This window comes from Hippopotamus amphibius, chromosome 9, assembly GCF_030028045.1.
Source record: "Hippopotamus amphibius kiboko isolate mHipAmp2 chromosome 9, mHipAmp2.hap2, whole genome shotgun sequence".
In the NCBI taxonomy this organism is placed as follows: domain Eukaryota; kingdom Metazoa; phylum Chordata; class Mammalia; order Artiodactyla; family Hippopotamidae; genus Hippopotamus; species Hippopotamus amphibius.
In genome coordinates this window covers 119,273,889-119,292,071 of record NC_080194.1, presented here as the reverse complement: position 1 = coordinate 119,292,071, position 18,183 = coordinate 119,273,889, and the positions used below count along the sequence as shown (strand labels likewise).

Here is an 18,183-nt window from a genome sequence, read left to right as displayed (position 1 = left end):
AAGTGCCAACACTGAGTCCAGGAGATGTGGCTACTGGGGGGCTGGGTGTCTCTTTGCTTGTCTAACCCTTTGCATTTAGCTGTTGATGTTATATGATGGACGGGAAGAGTGAATGACTGGCCTTTCGAGACAAGGAAGCCTTTATGCTTCTCTCTTTTTCCAGCTTGTAACCTTCATTCCCTTTTAACAAGAAAAGGGCTAAATGTCATGTTGAAAATGGCCCTTAAACACCTTTGGAGCCTGGTGGTAAACAAACAAAGCTTTATTATTATTTTTTCCTTCATTAAAAAATCAGGACACTGATAACAAACCAAGAGCTTGGACCCCTGGGTTCACCCCCACGTTATGCAAAGTAACCCCAGAGAAAGACGGCACAGCTGACGCAGACGATGAGGTTGACGTCCAGGAGGGTTTTCACCAAGGGCTTCTCTTCCAGGGAAACTATGACAGGCTCTGCTCTGCTCGGCGGCTCCTCCTTGCCCTTGTTCTCCACCCCACAGAGCCACAAGATGGCTTTCACCACTTTGGACCGCTTTTTGGTCATGTCACCTAAAAAGAACCCAGCAAATAAAGGTCATAAGCATATGGGTGGTGTCTCCCAGACCAGAGAGGGGAGACTCGCCGGGTGTGTTCCATCCACTGTGGTCAACGCTTTACGTTCCTTTTCTGGAAGGTATTCATTCATCCCTTAATTCCGGAAGACTGTTTAGTTCTGCAAGATTGGTATCTCCGGACTTTCCACCATTTTCAGGTGCAGAATTGCAGATGGAGAGAGAAAGGCTCAGGCTAACTGGAGTGACGCGCACAGCTGGGTAGCAGAGGCAGAGCTGGGTTTAGGACCTGTTCTATCCGACTCCCTCCCTGTATCGCATCGCCTGCCAGGAGGCTGAAGGGAGATGCTCACTCTTGCAGGGAACTCTTTCTTCATTCAGAGCTGGGGCTGTAAAATCAACGGCGGATGGAGCCAGGCAGGTGGTGTGTGGGAGTTCTGGGAGCTGACTTGCTATTAAACATGCCACCTCTACCGAGAAAGTGTCTCTCTCTCATTTTTCTTGAAATACATGGCCCTCTGGATCCATCCTTGAGTTTCCCACTATAGGATGATATGGGTTTATATCCACAACTTTTTTTTTAATCCATGTGTGATGCGACCCAATCTATAGCCTCGGGTCATGGAGGCAGTAGGGACTGGTGGGGACCTTGGCTAACTGTATCCCAGGTCTAAGGAACAGCTGCTTTGCAGCTCCAGACCACTGTTGCCATGCAGACAGACGGGCTCTGTGTTGCCAGATCTGCCAATTTTTCAAGAGAAGATGGACATCTGGAATTTTATGTGAAATCTCACGATTTTACAAGGTTAACTCACATTTTATTAAAAGAGTAGGTTGAGCTAAACCAAAATATGTCTGCAAGCTGCCCGTTTAAAATCAGTAACTTAGGGAATACCAGCAGTGCCCCAGCCTACCACATGGGGTTTCCTGAGCATCTGATGAGCCCTGTTTTAGTAGGCACTCAACGAGCACTGGCTCTCACGGCCCACCTGAGGCATCTGTTGAAAGAGACTAACGCTTCCGGTGGCCAGAGAGTGAGGAAGGACCAGACCCTGGGAGTGGGGAGGTGCTAAAATCCCACGTGTGCCCCTTTTCTGGCTTGTGATTTGATGGAAAAATCTCCCCTTAAACATAATGATGCTTCTTGAGGTTCCTCCTGCAACCGAGGAGCAAGGCAACTCACAGCTGTGGGCTTTGGACAGGTTTTCTTGAACCATCTCGAATTGCATGTTGGTGCTGCTGGCCTCTGGTGTCCCGTGCTGAGAGAGGGTAAGAGGCGGGGGAGTTGCCGGTGGCACCTGTTCCTTCTGGACCATGGGGTCATGGCGAGTAAACCAGGTCAGGCGACTGACCTGTGGAGCAGAGATGATTGTGAGAGGCGGGGTGAGGTGGTGACTTTCATCTCTTTTTCCCACCCCCTTCCAACCCCAAGCTCACGTCCGAGTCTCTCCCAGTCTTGCCCTCTCACTCCACCCTCCGACAAGCGTCAGCTCCCACAACTCCTCAGAATCAATGAACAGGACTTCCTAGGTGGCACAGTGGTTAAGGATCCTCCTGCCAATGCAGGGGACATGGGTTCAATCCCTGCTCCAGAAAGATTCCACATGCCACGGAGCAACTAAGCCCATGCGCCACAACTATTGAGCCTGTGTGCCACAACTACTGAAGCCCACGCATCTAGAGCCTGTGCTCTGCAACAAGAGAAGCCACGGCAATGAGGAGCCCGTGCACCACAATGAAGTGTAGCCCCCCTTGCCACAACTAAAGAAAGCCCGTGTGCAGCAACAAAGACCCAACACAGCCAATAAATAAATTAATTAACAAAAACATCAATGGAGATTTCCCCCACTCAGTCCCGCATCTTTCTTTGACAGCCCTAATTCTCCTGTGGGGATCTCAGCCTCCCTCATTCTAGTCCCTAGAGCTCAACCCTAGCCCGTGGGTGTGGAGGGAACCCAGGGACCAGCATTCGGCTCATCCATTTCTCTGGCCACAGGGACTGAGTTGGTTCATGGGTGATGGTGTATCTTGAGCTGACTCCGTCAATGGTCATCAGGAACTTTGCCAGAAATGCTGGGACAAAACTGCTTATGCTTTTGCTTAATGAGAATAAGAGAGGATGTGTTCCTAAAAGCTGCTGGCCCCACAAGGGGCCTGAGAACAGAAGTAGAGGTGAGAGATGAACTCTGATGGTCTTTTCAAGCATCCTGAAATCAAATTCTTCCTAAGACCCAGCCCTGGACTTTTCAGCTTTTTGAACAATCAGTCCTCTTCACTGAAGTCAGTGTGGGTTTTCTGTCGCTAGCAGTGAAGTGTCTCAATGGATATAGTGTCAAACCCAAATGTACCATCTCCTTGGACGGTGGCTCTGTGAACCAGCTCACGACGGACACGGTGATCAGAGTGACCGAGGACAGAATCATGGAGAAGTAGAGGTAGTGGACATTCTTTACCACGGGTGGGCGCTTATCTGGCTGGTCACACTGAGGCTGCACATAAATGAAGTCCAGGACCAGCCGAACCAAGCCTAGGAGGAGGCCCAAGATGAGACCGGAGAAGGCGCCCTGCAAATTAGAGTAAGGCCACCTTAGATACATGCAGAACTCTGTGGCGGCCGGCACTGGCCTCCAGAAACCTCAGCAAGCCCCCTCAAGAGCTTGTCTTTCTACTGACGGTCACAGCAGGGGTCAGTAATTCGAAAAGGGTTGGAGCTACTTATCTGTTTATCTTTTACATATAATTAATCAATTACATATAATTCCCTGTTAATTCGGCTTCCCTGTTTAAGGACAAAGTGCATCAAAATAGAACCCACATTGCTTTTTTTCAAAAGCCGGGTAACACCCTCCCTGTATCTTCCTCCACAGAGCTCATTCTCCCTAATGACACCTGACACCCTCGTGTCCCGTCTCCAGTCCCCTCCTCTCCCATCCGGTGGGCTGAAGGGCTGATCCAGAGCTACCTTTTCATTGGTCCGCTTCCAGAAACATCCCATGATGAAGATCACAGCCACAGGTGGCTGCAGGTAGGAGCTGATGGACTGGATGTAGATGAAGAGTTGGCCACCCTGGCTGGCCTGGACCACAGGGATCCAGAGGATAGAGACCAACACGAGAAGCAACACAAACACCCTGGTGCCAGATGGAGAGAGACCCCCCCCCATTAGTGTTTTATCTTCCCTGAACACTTCTCTCTCTTTTTTATAGCTTTTTGGAGTTAGAATTTATATACCATACTATTTACCCATTATAAGTGTACAATCCAGTAACTTTGGGTAAATTTATAGAGTTGTGCAACCAACACCACAATCAAGTGTTAGAACATCCATCACTCCAAAAAGTCCCCGCATGTCCATTTACAGTTTATTCTAGTTTCCACCCTAAACAAGCTCTCATCTGCCTCTGTCTCTATAGGTTTGCCTTTTCCGGACATTTCACATAAATGGTATCAAACAATATGCGGTCTTTTGCAGTTGGTTTCTTTCATTTAGCACATCTTTGAGGTTCATCACATATCATGTATCAGTATTTCATTCCTTTTTATTGTTGAAAAATATTCCATTGAGTGGATTCGACATTGTGTACCATTGTTTATCCTTCACCCATCAGTGGACGTTTGAATTGTTTCTACTTTTTGGCTATTGTCAAAAATGCTGCTATGAACATATGTATACAAGTCTTTGTACAGACATATGGTTTTATTTCTAGGAACGCAATTGCTGGGTCATATGGTAAGTTTATACTTAACTTTTTAAGAAAATACCAAACTGCTTTTGAACAATTGAACCATTTTACATTCCCACATGCAATGCGTGAGTTCCAACTTCTCTGCCTCCCTGTCTGTCTTTTCGAGCACAGCCATTCTAGTCTGTGTGTAGTGGTATCTCGTAGTAACTTTCTAGATTACAATCTCACTGTGTAGATTATTCTAGGTTACAAGTCCTTTGTCAGTTACATGGTTTGCATATATTTTCTCCCAATCTGTGGCTTGGCTTGTCATTTTCTTAATGGTTCCTTTTGAAGCAAAAAAGTTTTTTTGGATTTTGATGAAGTCTAGTTTATCTTTTTGAAAAATGGATTATGGTTTTTAGAAGGGTTAGCCTTTCTCTAACCCACGACTGAGACAGCCCTTAGGATGCTCCTTCCTGAGGGGCAGAGCCCCAAGATGCTTATTTGCATATATTTTACATAAAATGTACATGTCACTCCCTTCGGCCATTTTCACTCCCCCCGTTAGATATCAGGACTTTGCAGAAGACTTGGTAGAGAAACCGTCCCCCCGACCCCCAGAACACCCTCCTCCCTTTTACCCGGCTAACTCCTATTCATCTCTCAGGTCCCAATCCAAGTTGGAGACTTTTCCTCTGCCTCCCTAGGCCTCCTGGCTTCTCCATCATGGCACTCGTTGTGGTTATAACTGCCTGTTTACTTATCCCTTTCTTCTTCTAGCTCCACGAAAGCAACACGGAGTCTTTTCCTTTCACTGCTATACACCCGGCACCTGGCACGTAGTAGGTGTTCACCGAATATCTCTTGAATGAATGAATGCCTTACTCATCCACAGGGCCCTCATGGACTTCACCTTGGCCATCGGAGGAGGCTGAACCAGCCTGGAGAAGTTGCTGGTTGGACGTTCCCCCTGGGTGGCTCAGCTTTCTCCTCCCTGGGTTACCTGGACTTTTCCCGCCCCAGCAGGGCCCCACTCAGGAAGACTTTACCTGCCCACAATCATGAGCTCCTTCTCAGATGCCCAAGGCCGGAGATGATTCCAGAGGTCCATGGTGAAGATGGTGCTGGCGCTGTTAAAGATGGAGGTGAGGGAGGACATGAGCGCGGCCACCATCACAGCCATCATCAGCCCTCGGAGCCCTGGGGGCAGAAGGGACGGCTTTGGGCCTCGGGCTCTTTCTGCCGTCACCGCTGACCCCGTTTCCCAGGCCCATAGCCAGCTGGTCCTGAGAGGTTCAACTCCGAGGAGGCAGAACTCAGAGGTGGGAGCCGACAGGAGGGACTCAGAGGGGAGGGTCGGGCAGAGCCCCCTGCGTAGCCATGGCCAGAGCTTCGTTTGGGGGGTTGGTTCCTCAGCCCAGAGCGCATTCCTTCCTACGGCCCTCCCATCTTGCACCCCCTGCCCCGGGCTCAGATCAGAGCCCAGCCAGTGTCCTCCTTTCTGGGTGCCCCCGGGGACTCAACGGAGGGGTGAGGGATCATTACCCGTAGGCAGGAGTTCCAGCACAAGTTTGGGATACGCGATGTCAGAGCAGCCGGCGGGGTTGCTACAGACCTTCTGGCAGATTTCTGGGTCTGCACAAGCCACTTGGTCTATGGAGGAAACAAGCCCAGAGCTGAGCAGACAGACCCTCAGAACCACAGGCCCGGCAGAACACAGCCCGGTGCAGGCCAGCACCAGGAGACAGGGTTACTGTGTGTAAGTGTACAACCCAGTGAAATAAAAAGGAGCATAAACTTGATTAACCATGGCCTTGTTACTTAACCATTCTGAACCTTAGTTGCCGTATCTGTAGAACTGGGACAGAAACAGACCTCTGCTTCATAAGAATTGACTGAAACGGTGTATATTACACACTTAGTAGAGTCTGGGACATAGGAAGTACTGAATGCATTTCAGCTGTTATTACTGTAACCCATATAAAGCTGAGATACCTCATGGCCAATCACAGCACAGTTCTCTACATCAGGCTCCTTAAGCCCCCCAAAAAGGACACAAGCAATTCACATCTCTACCTAAGTTCATCAGAAGTGCAAAGGAGATTGCCGTCGCTTGACACATGGCAAATATTTTAAAACTTCATCTTTTCCCCATCTCCTTCTCAATAGTATACATAGATCAACAGCTGTTCCTCATTTTAGACTCATAAAAACCCAACAAGGCTCTGAATTTCTCTCTCCTCTCTCTCCATTTCCGTTATCAATTCTTTTCTCTCCTGAACAGCGTAATGATTTTCTAGTGTAAATCCATCCAGACTTCCTGGCTCCTCTACTTGTTCATCTTTACCTATTATCATGATAAACACATCCCACGCTTACAAACATAGACCTCCTGCTTGGAAGGCAAAAGAAGAGATTTAAAAATTATACTAGGGGCTTCCCTGGTGGCACAGTGGTTAAGAATCCACCTGCCAATGCAGGGGACACAGGTTCGATCCCTGGTCCGGGAAGATCCCACATGCCGCGGAGCGACTACTGAGCCTGCGCTCTAGAGCCCACGAACCACAACAATTGAGCCTACGTGCCGCAGCTACTGAAGCCTGTGCGCCTAGAGCCCATGCTCCGCAACAAGAGAGGCCACCGCGCTGAGAAGCCCACACACAGCAATGAAGAGTAGCCCCTGCTCTCCACAACTAGAGAAAGCCCACATGCAGCAATGAAGATCCAACATAGCCAATAAATAAATAAATAAATAAATAAATAAATAAAATTATACTAGTGTGTGGCACAGAGTAGATGCTTGATACGTTTTTGTTGGAGAGAGGCCAGCTATCTCATTATTTGTGTTCTCTTGACAGAGGGGAAGGGACCTGGTTATAATTGCCCAGCAAGGTTGTGTCAGAGACAGACCAGGTCTCCCAACTACCAATCCAATCCTTCAGGAAGGAAGGCCCAGACAGCACTGTAGGCTGCTTCACTGGTATGGCACCTGTGTTTGAATGACAGCTTTCTTGTTACTTTCTGTCTTTCTCTCCTCCTCATATCTGAGCTGAGCCAAGCTCCTCACCACTGGCTCAATGCCAGCATCCCTGCTGGACCACATATAGACCCTCAAGTCTCTTTTGCCAGCCGCATCTAGGAATAACTCCCATAAATAACTCCAAGACCCTCCCTCTGCTCCATCCAAAGGCTTCTGTCCTTCCTCCTCATTCTGACGGGTGACACTGCCTTAAACCCACCTTCTATGGCAAGTGGGAAGCACCCCACACCTCAGTTTAGGGGTGGGCTTGGAGCCCTTCACTGCCCATGCCCATCTCCTCCCTGGTTCCGATGCAATGTCACCATCATGATGATCATGTAGTTGAGGCCTCCAATTCACACATGGCCTTGAATACAGATGCTTGACAGTATCTCCAGATGAGGTTGTATGTCCAGTCTTTATATTTTTATCCCTGTTAAAACTCTTAATTTAATAGATGTAAACATTTAAAGTATATCACAACTTTAAAATCTAATATTGTTGGTTCTTTTTTATTAAAATTTTTTACTGAAGTATAGTTGTATAGTATAGAAGTTTACAGTGTTTCAGGTGTACAGCAAAGTGATTCATATATTAAAAGAAATACTGTATTGTACATTCTTTAAAAGATCCATTCCCATTGTAGATTATTATAAGATATTGAATATAGTTCCCTGTGCTATACGGTAGGTCCTTGTTGTTTATTTTACATGTAGTCGTGTGTATCTGTGAACCTCAAATCCCTCATTTATCCCTCCCCTAATGTTGTTGATTCTTCTCCTTCTCCTTCTCCTTCTCCTTCTCCTTCTTCGCCACTCCATGTGGCTTGTAGGATCTTACTTCCCTGAGCAGGGATCAAACCTGAGCCCCCCTGCAGTGGAAGCATGGAGTCTTAACCATGGAACCACCAGGGAATTCCCAATTCTTCGTTTTCTTTTTTAAGGTAGCATGAGACCTAACAAATGGAAATCACCCCAGATCCCTTCATCCATTAGGAAGTCCAAGGACGAACGGGTCTTTGTAAAATTTCCCCACTCACTGTTATGTCTTCTCAAAGCTGGGACCCTTCCCTCCTGTTACATCCACCAATGGGAGAGGAAATGGGTGCTATGGCCACAATTCATAACACTAATAACCATTGCTGTGGAATAAAAGTAGATGCCTCCAAAACTCTGATTCAGTCTTAGGCAAAATTAAGACTGCAGACCAAAAATGATATTTGAGAAGAACCGTTGAGAAGAAACAATACTGTTGAGAAAAATGCTTTCAAGAGGTCCAAGTTCTTGGCTTATTTATGACTCATCTGAGGACGCTTAAGAGAAGATTAGAAAATAGTTACATTCCTGTGGCCAAAACATGGTATGGGGCCTCCCAAGTGGAGCAACAATCTTGTTTACCTTCAAATCTTATGGGTTCGGACTCTTGTTGTCCAAAAGCTCCTCTTTTCAAGGGACACCAAGAAGGAGCAAGATTCTCCCTGAAATAATTCATTTAATGCCCTAGTTTTTGTTTAACCTTCTAGGAATGCAACCTTCAACCATGAAACACGTGACAGACACAAAGTTTATAAAGCATGTTTAGGGCAGAAAATTGTGTTTGTTCATTCAGGCTAAAGAATATGTTCGTCATAGGGAAACTAGTTGGCTCAGCTAAGTTATAAATGAAACCAACACTCTTGTGCTCATTAACTCACCATGCACTAATATCTGCCCACCTGTCTTGGGTTAATTAATCAACCATCTCATATATGGAGTGGATTCCCTTGTCAGATTCTCTGATGCTTGAAATAAAGGATGACTCTAGCAGAGTCCAATCCAAACACAGCACCAAACCTCCTTCTTCCAAAAGTCAACATTCACGGAAGGGTCATTATGACTTGGATGCCACAAATAAACACTGTACATACGATTTATTGTGTAATCTTTACAACTCCATGGGGAAGATATTGTATTATACCTATTTTAAAGACAAGTAAACTGAGGCCCATAGAGGCTAAATAACATCCCCAAATCATAAAGCTAGTATCATGGATAGGATTCAAACCTTAGTTTACTCCAAAGCTCAAGTGGAGATGATTGGCTTTGTAAACAGGTACATTTCTAGGCTCTTGTGCTTTATTGCTTTGAGGGTTGTTTTGCTTCTTTCTTGGTTTCCACTAGAGTTCCTTTACAAGTGTGTGCTATTTCTCAGATGGACTAAGTGGAAGAGGATGTTGTCCAGGCTGATGAGAGCTCTGGATCAGAGCATCCTTTTAGGCAGTGCTGGACCCATTGGAAGATTCAGCAGGTTGCTGATGGAGCTGAGATGGAGAGAAGAGTGGAAACGTATAGGAACAGGGGCTTGGCCTTGCACCTGGTCCTTTAGACCAGGGCTTCTCAGTCTTCTGCTGGACCCACTCACAGAGATTTGGATTCAAAAAGTCTTAGAGCCTGAAAGTTTGTATTTTTAACAAGTTCAAGGCAACCCTGCTGCTGCTAGACTGGGAACCACACTTTGAGAAGCTCTAGTCAAGGCCTTCAGATACACCACACCCACCTCATTGTTTCCACCCTGCCTCACTCTCTTAAATTTCTTTCACACTTGTTGCTGCTACCATACACTAATACCTATTTTTTCTTACTTTTTCAGGAGTACCAGACTCATCTGTTAGGTTATAAACTCCCTAGGGGCATAGAATGTTCTGTTTCACTAAATAATCATCATTGATTGGCTGACTGCTAAGAGGGTCAGGGTCTTGTTATCGATCATCCACATACTGATCCGAAGCTTAAGATGTGATTTCCTAAGAGAGACAGTAGCGTGATTAAGAGTCAGCTTTTGGAGGCAGATGCATTGGATTTAAATCTTGGCTTACGCAGCACTAACTACATAACTTCCTAACCCAGGAGTGATCTAGATTCCTCTTTTTTCCTTAACCGCCTCATCCAACCCATCATTCATCTGGTTGATTCCACTCTAAAGTATAGATATACCTTTTAATTAATTAATTAATTTATTTATTTACTTATTGGCTGAGTTGGGTCTTCATTGCTGCACACGGGCTTTCTCTAGTTGTGGCAAGCGGGGGTTACTCTTCATTGTGGTGCACGGGCTTCTCATTGTGGTGGCTTCTCTTGTTGCAGAGCATGGGCTCTAGGCACATGGGCTTCAGTTATTGTGGCACATGGGCTCCATAGTTGTGGCTCACGGGCTCTAGAGCACAGGCTCAGTAGTTGTGGCGCACAGGCTTAGTTGCTCCATGGCATGTGGGATCTTCCTGGGGCAGGGAGCAAACCCGTGTCCCCTGCATTGGCAGGAGGATTCTTAACCACTGCACCACCTAGGAAGTCCCTAAAGTATATTTTCTTTCTTTTTTTTTTCCTTTTTTCTTTTTTGGCCATGCTGCAGGGCACGTGGGATCCTAGTTCCCTGACCAGGGATTGAACCCATGCCCCCTGCCATGGAAGCATGGAGTCCTAACCACAGGACCATCAGGGAAGTCCCCTAAAGCTTATCTTCAAGCCATCCACATGAATAAACTGTTGCCTCTTCACAGAGGCCTTCCCTGGAAACTCTGTCAGGAGGAGCTCCTGCCCAGCACTCCCTGTAATGTCTCACTGTGTGTTTTACCCACAGCACTGAGCACAGTCAATGCATAGCTCACTTAGGTGTTTACGTAGTCTTGTCTCCTCCACCACTACAATATAAGCCCCACGACAGCAGGGCTACTGTATGTCTTGTTCCCTTATGGATCCCAAGCCTCTTCTAGAATAAGGCCTGGTGGATAATTGGCTCCCAAAATATTTGTTGAATCCATGGAAGAGTAATAAATGAGCGAATGAATTCATTTCTCTGCACTTTAATGTCTTTATCTGTAAATGAAAGTAATAATAGTACCTATTGCATAAGGTTGTTTTGAAGAATAAATGAGATCATACATGTATAGAATAATAAGAGTGAAAAAAAATGCCATTTGCAGCAACATGGATGGACCCAAAGATCATCATACTGAGTGAAGTAAGTCAGACAGAGAAAGCCAAATATCATATGATATCACTTATATGTGAAATCTAAAAAAAATGGTACAAATGAACCTGTTTACAAAACAGAAATAGTCACAGGTATAGAAAACAAACTTTTGGTTACCAAGAAGGAAAGGGAGGGAGGGATAAATTGGGAGATTTGGATTGACATACACACACTACTGTGTATAAAATAGATAACTAATAAGGACCTACTGTATAGCACAGGGAACTCTACTCAATACTCTGTAATGACCTATATGGGAAAAGAATCTATAAAAGAGTGGATATATGTATATGTATAACTGATTCAGTTTTTGCTGTACAGCAGAAACTGACACAACATTGTAAATAAACTATACTCAAATAAAAATTAATTTTAAAAAAGAATAAAAAGAGTGAACACTTCTATAGCATTTGCCATATGCCAGGAACTGTTTTAAGCCTTAGGAAATATTGTCCCCAATTTACAAGTGAGGAAACAGAAACAAAGAGAAAATAAGTGATTTATCCAAAGTCACACAGCAAGTAAGTGGCAGAGCCAAGATTCAGGCAAGGCATTTCAGACAGAGTGCATACTCATAACCACCCACACTCTACTGCAAAACCCACACAGGGGCTGGCCCTGAGCACAGTGAATGTTGGGTGCTTTAAGCAGCTTTCTTTGTTCACATGTCACCTTGCTGCTTAGCTGTATATTTTCCATCAAGTCACCATAAAACCCAGATCCCACCTGGGATTTTTCAAGCCTTGTGCCCCTTCCCTGGAAACAGGACCAATGGTGGGTCTGGGTTTGTCATCCATCAGGGCTGGAGAACCACAGTCCCAGCATCTAGCACCACGGACAGCTCTCCATCCCTTTTCTTCCCCAAGTCCTTCCACCTAATTCATGTTGTTCTAAATTATTTTGACAAGACTTCTGGACCAACTGACTAACCATTTCATCCTACCCTTTCTTTACCTCTGTGACACCATGTAGGATAAGGCATAGGGGAGGGAGCTTTCTGCCCCTTTGAGTAAATAACAGCTTTGGTAGATACAGGGTTAAACTTACTGCAGTGGAAACCTTTCTTCCATACAATACAGATCACCAGTTCCTGACATCACAGTGACTCCCAATAACACCCCCCACCCCTAGTCCTGTTTAATCCCCAGGCTGCAAACCTCATCCCTCTACCAAGTTTAAAAAAAAAAAAAAAAAGCTGAGGCAAATACTCTAGAGGTTTTGATATTCCTAATTTTGTTAAGAAAAGTACCCCTCAAAGGGTTCTATTGGGCTGAAGTTGCCAAACCACTGGATTCAAACACTGAAGTAACAGGAACCCTCACATGAGATTTCAGGGAGCTGACATCTGAGATCACAAGACTGCAGCCTAGTTCATGGTTTCAAAAATATATATAGTTGAGGCAAGGCTCCAAATAGGTCTCCACTTGATTTGGTCTGAGACATCTATAGGACGTTCGCACTGAATGAATGTGAGAAAACAGCATAGAGTCAGTAGATGCTGGGATGGAACCCCTCATTCGAATCACCAGGATGGGACTCCAGCTGCATTCTCGTGGGGCAGTCAGTAATATGTTTAGAACACTTCACAGGGTCTGAGACTCACGGACAACCGCTCCTCCCCACTGTCTTCTTACCTGGAAAGAGGACGCGGCTGACCATACCAGGGAATACCATGATGAAAAGGGGCAGCACCTTCAGGTACGCAGCCATCAGAGAGCCTCCTTTGGCATGAGACAGGTTCTTGGCAGCCAGGGTCCGCTGAACAATCACCTGGAAAACAGTGGAGTGGTAGGAAGTTGAGATGGCTTTCTCTTAAGGCAAACTAGGTATGCATGGCTTCTTGGTAGGCATAGCAAACTCAGGAGCTTGGTTTGCCTGGCTTCTCTAAGGAAGCATCTCTCCTATTCTCAATCACTGTGGTCCAGTGGTCCAGTTGGGGTAGCCATACCAAGGCAAAGAAATCAAGAATGGGAAGGAGGATAGAAGAGAAATGCAAATACTTTGCTGGGAGTGGTAAGTTAAGAGAAAGAGAGAGAGGATCTGACATATTGCTACTGACAGGACTGGCATGTCCAGGCTTGTAGTTACTGCATATGTTACGCCAAGGTCTTATCCTGAACCCCATCTCTGTTGGAGGGCATAAGGGAGGTCTGGTCAAGATTTATCCATGCATAACAGGTTGGTGGTTGCCAGAGACAAAGGGTGGGAGATGGGCAAAATGGATGAAGGGAGTCAAAAAGTATAAATTTCAGTTATAAAATAAGTCCTAGGGATGTAATGTACAGCATGGTGACTATAATTAATACTGGATTGCATATTTTTAAGTTGCTAAGAGAATAGATCTTAAAATTTCTCATCACACAAAAAAAGGTCTCATCACAAGAAAAAAATTTTAACCGTTTCATGATGAATACTAATTAGATTTATTTTGGTGATGATTTTGCAGTATATACCAACATCGAATACCGAAATGATTTATCCACTCAAAGGGAATGACATGTTCTAGAGTGTTTTCTGAATAGAAGACTGCTCCCCACAAATCCTGCTCCAGCCTTCAGATGGAATCTATCGATACATGAACTCAGAACCTCCTCCACTATTTCCTTAGGCTTTGGGTCTTGAAGCATATGGAGAAGTTGCAGAGGGCTTGGTGAGTTACCAGAGCTTTTACGAGTTGGTTCAGTGAATTGTGGACAAGAGGAGTGAAATGCCGTTACTATCATGGTGCTATGGTGAGCAGGACAAAGTGGGAATTCTTCCCATGTTTTAAAATAGTGTTCACCAGTGGCATAGGCTTGCTAGAGTGTCCTGCTTCTTTTTTTTTAAATTAGTTTATTTATTTTATTTATTTATTGGCTGTGTTGGGTGTTTGTTGCTGCACACGGGCTTTCTCTAGTTGCTGCGAGTGGGGGCTACTCTTCATTGTGGTGCACGGGCTCCTCATTGTAGTGGCTTCTCTTGTTGTGGGGCACGGGCTCTAGGCGTGTGGGCTTCAGTAGTTGCGTCACACGGGCTCTAGAGCACAGGCTCAATAGTTGTGGCACATGGGCTTAGTTGCTCCATGGTATGTGGAATCTTCCCAGAGCAGGGCTCAAACCTGTGTCCCCTGCATTGGCATGTGGATTCCCAACCACTGCACCACCTAGGAAGTCCCCTGCTTCTTCTTTTGAAACTCACCCCCTCTCCACACGGCTGCTCTGTCATCTTGGGCACAGATTCTGCCTGAACCAGGGGTAGGCACCTGACCCAAGCCCAGCCAATTAGAGCCCTTCCACAGGGTTTTTGGATTTGGGACTTCGAGAGTTGTCAGTCTCTTTGCAGTTGGTCTGCAGTGAGAGACCATGAAGTCAGCATGTAAGAAAGAAAGACGATGGACAAGGAAAGCAGAATAAATTCCAGGAGTTTCTGCAGGCTAGTTCAACTTCCTGCAGTTTGTATTCCATGAGCTAATAATTTCCCCACCCTTTTCCTAAGCTAGTTTGACTTTTTTTTCTTCTGTCACTTGCAACAAGTATAGCATCACCTGCACAGATTATTATTATTTCTTTGGATGCTGTCAGTGAAAGGCTCTAAAACATGGAATCGGCTTATTCGAGGAAAGGTCAGGGAGCATTGAGGTTCCTTCTAGCCAGAGCTGGGAAGTTAGCTGTCCTTGTCTAGAAGCTGGTTTAACTGTTACCTGTCACTTCTCAGGACTACAAAGCATTGGAGCTTTCTAGAACACTTAAGAATGTGGTAGTTATATGTAATGATATAGCATCTATAGAATACTTTTTATTGCTTCATTAAGGTGCCAAAAGAGGCACGCAAGCTTCAATCCTTGTCAGTTTATCTGGAAGCAGAGAGGAGAGAGTTTATAGCTTTGGAAAGCCAAGCTCTTTCGACGGGAGATCTAAAGCTATGACTGAAAAGAATGCTCACTTTTATTCCCATGAAGCGGAGCCTCCAGATGTGAATTTCAGAGGCAGCTACATAAGTTATAAGAGCGTTGTACTGCTCAAAACCCCACAAGCCCTGGGAAGAGGGTGTCGCCCTGTATGACAACCCCCAGACCGAAGCAATGGAGCATAGCTCATAGAAATGTTATGACAATGAATGAGTTAATACACAGGAAATGCTTCCATCAGTCACTGGTAAACGGTCCTGTATCAATAAGTGTTTAAGTGTTATCAGTATTATCAGTTGTGATGTGCCTCTTCTGTCTCTGCCCAGGAAGATCTGGAACACACTCCCCATCAGTGAACAATGAATGCTGCTTTGCCTCTCTCCTGCTCTGAATGAGCTACATATAGTGACAGAGATATGCATCTCCTAGGGCAGCACCAGCACAAACTCTGTTGAGTTTTTGGACTCAACAGAATCTAGCTCAGCAGCAAAAAAACCAAAAGGCATGAGGTCCAAGGAGGGCTTGGGTTTCTGGGCCGTCTCACCCTGCCTGGCATTTGGAAGACAATCGAGTCATCCTGGACTAAGTCCCCAGGTTCTTGAACAATGCGAGGTGGGTTGGAGGTGGGCTTCAAGGGATGCACACTGGAATCCCAGCTAGGAAGGGTGTGCGGCATCTCAAGGAAATATTTGTGTGGATTAATAAATATAAGCTGGTGAGCCGGCTCAAGAGCAGTAACATAAAACCACAGCAAAAATGTAAAGGTTTTCGATGGTTTATTAAATGCCCCTGCAACAAAAAGGACTATAAGCACATTCCTAATGCTTCCCTGTTTTGCAGTGATTAATGACCCCACTAATGAGGAAACAGAGGCTCAGAGATATTAAACAGTGTGCCAGGGTTATGTCACCTGAACTTGATTCCAGGCCTATGAAGGTTAAAGCCCAGGCTGTTAGCCTCCAACTGAACTGTCTCCCAGAGTCTCTTCAGCTCAAGATTTGCTAAGGAAGGGGAGGGGTGCTCTCTCTTAAAGGGGCAGCATCACACCCATCTCTGCCTTCATATTTTGCTCTTCCCTTAGAGGTGCTCTGACCCGTGGAGTGACCTGGATTCACTCTCTACCTGCATCAATTCACTCTCTCCTGCATCAATCCAGTGGTCCAACTCCACGCCCACTGTTTTAAAGTCTCATCAACACTGAATATGAAATATGGCTTCCAAAATGGCACGCAGATCTCTGATCTTTAATGTAACAGAAAAAACCATTTCAACAGATGATATATTCCCAGGGTGTGTGAAAGCTGAGAAAGTATAAACAGGTGTGCAGTGAAATGGCTCCCATCCATCCTGGCAGGTCTGCCTGCCTCCCTGCCCACAGGTAACTGCTCTTAGTTTTATATACATCCATCCGGAGTTCCCTTCAGCACATACAAGCAAATGCAAATACGAATTCTATCCACCACACACCCCCCCACCCCCGCCCCCAGCCTTTCAACACAAAAGGGCTTATTATACAGACCACAGTGCCTATTGTTTTTCTAATTTCTTTTTTCACACCAGTTATATATTTGCTTTAAGGGCTTTGCTTTTGTGTGTCCCTCTGCCCCAAACTCGCTTACCCAACAATCATCAGAGCCCACTTCCTCTCCTCCTTTGCTCAAGGTCAGTTCTCAACCATGGCTCCCCTGACCACCCTATTTTAAATGTCACTCCCACACACTCCCTTTCCCCATTGTGCTTGTTTTTGTTTTTTAATGACAGTTTTCACCTTTTAACGTTCCACATAGTTTATTTATTTCCTGTCTACCTCCACCAGAAGAAGGTGAGCTCCATAAGGCTCACCAGAGCTCCAAGAGCCCTGTCTGGTTTGTTTACTTGTGGTTTCCAAGAGGCTGGTACATAGAGGATGCCCAGTATTTGTGGAGCAAATAATACCAATATCAGTTTTAACCTCCATTTGAAATGTATCATCTCTTTTGCTGACTGAATCTTTCCAGACATTCAGCAGGATGTATCAAGCTTTCCCCTTTGCAAATAGCACCTTTGGATTTGCCATTGACATGAGCAAGAATGAGAAGATAACATGTAGAGCAGCAGAGAGAAAAGAGTTCTCAAGGATGTTCAGGGAGAAATGCAACTAAGAGAACAGATAGTGGGAGAAAAAACCCAGCCTCTAGACACCCCAAGGAAGCAAGCGTCCCGGAGAGCAGCTTGCTCAGCCTACTGCCCGATACCTGATCAGTGCACCAGTACCAGAGGGATGGGAGGGACATTCCAAACAGGATCCCGGGCCACGGGAGATCAGATGTCAGTGGGTCTCGGAAAATATGGAAGGCATCTTTCCGGGGCAGCCCGCAGCTACTGTTCCCACTCCGGTTGCCAGCCACAGCCAAGAAGTATTTCTCCTCCAGGCCTTCCAACCCGCCGACTGCAGCAAAACCTGCAATTCAGAGGAAGCCCAGATTGCCAGGAACTCAGATTGATCCACAGCAACTCAGGAGGGGGTGGTTGGAGATTGGTGAAATCCTGCTTAGAACAGAGATACCAAGGCAAGTTAGTTGACTTAAAGGTTCTTTTTTTTTTTTTAATACCTTTGGTAGTGACTATGGATTACTTCTCAGAATAATATTTCTAAATATATAATACAAAATACATAGATTGTAAAGAAAATCAAGTATGTTGAAGGCACTCATCAAACCATAAAAACTCTGACATAGTAATTTATTTATTTGCGCCATTAAATAGGAAGACCCTGCAGTGGTTCTAATAACAACTTAGTTTGAAAGTAACCATGCACACAGTGTTTCAATACATCAGCAGTGGGCCTTCCCTGGTGGCACAGTGGTTAACACTCCCTGCTCCCAATGCAGGGGGCCCCTGTTTGATCCCTGGTCCGAAAACTGGGTCCCACATGCATGCCACAACTAAGAGTTTGCATGCCATAACTAAGGAGCTCATGTGCCACAACTAAGGAGCCAGCAAGCAGCAACTAAGGAGTCCATCTGCCACAACTAAGACTCAGTGCAACCAAATAAACAAGTAAAAAAAATA

At 45.5% G+C, this 18,183-nt stretch overlaps 1 protein-coding gene across 2 annotated transcripts in view; it reads right to left on the bottom strand.

The window, feature by feature from the left end:
• Positions 1 to 253: 253 nt before the first annotated feature.
• Positions 254 to 18,183, bottom strand: part of SLC5A11 (solute carrier family 5 member 11) — a 43,949-nt gene continuing 26,019 nt past the window's right edge. For both annotated transcript variants that reach the window (XM_057749094.1, XM_057749095.1), the window contains 8 exons: positions 17,367 to 17,572; positions 12,881 to 13,016; positions 5,765 to 5,872; positions 5,269 to 5,419; positions 3,514 to 3,682; positions 2,900 to 3,115; positions 1,735 to 1,903; positions 254 to 549 (listed from right to left, as the gene is read on the bottom strand). In XM_057749094.1, coding sequence (XP_057605077.1) covers positions 344 to 549; positions 1,735 to 1,903; positions 2,900 to 3,115; positions 3,514 to 3,682; positions 5,269 to 5,419; positions 5,765 to 5,872; positions 12,881 to 13,016; positions 17,367 to 17,572 — 1,361 coding nt within the window. In that variant the 3' untranslated portion in view covers positions 254 to 343. The remainder of the gene's footprint in view (positions 550 to 1,734; positions 1,904 to 2,899; positions 3,116 to 3,513; positions 3,683 to 5,268; positions 5,420 to 5,764; positions 5,873 to 12,880; positions 13,017 to 17,366; positions 17,573 to 18,183) is intronic.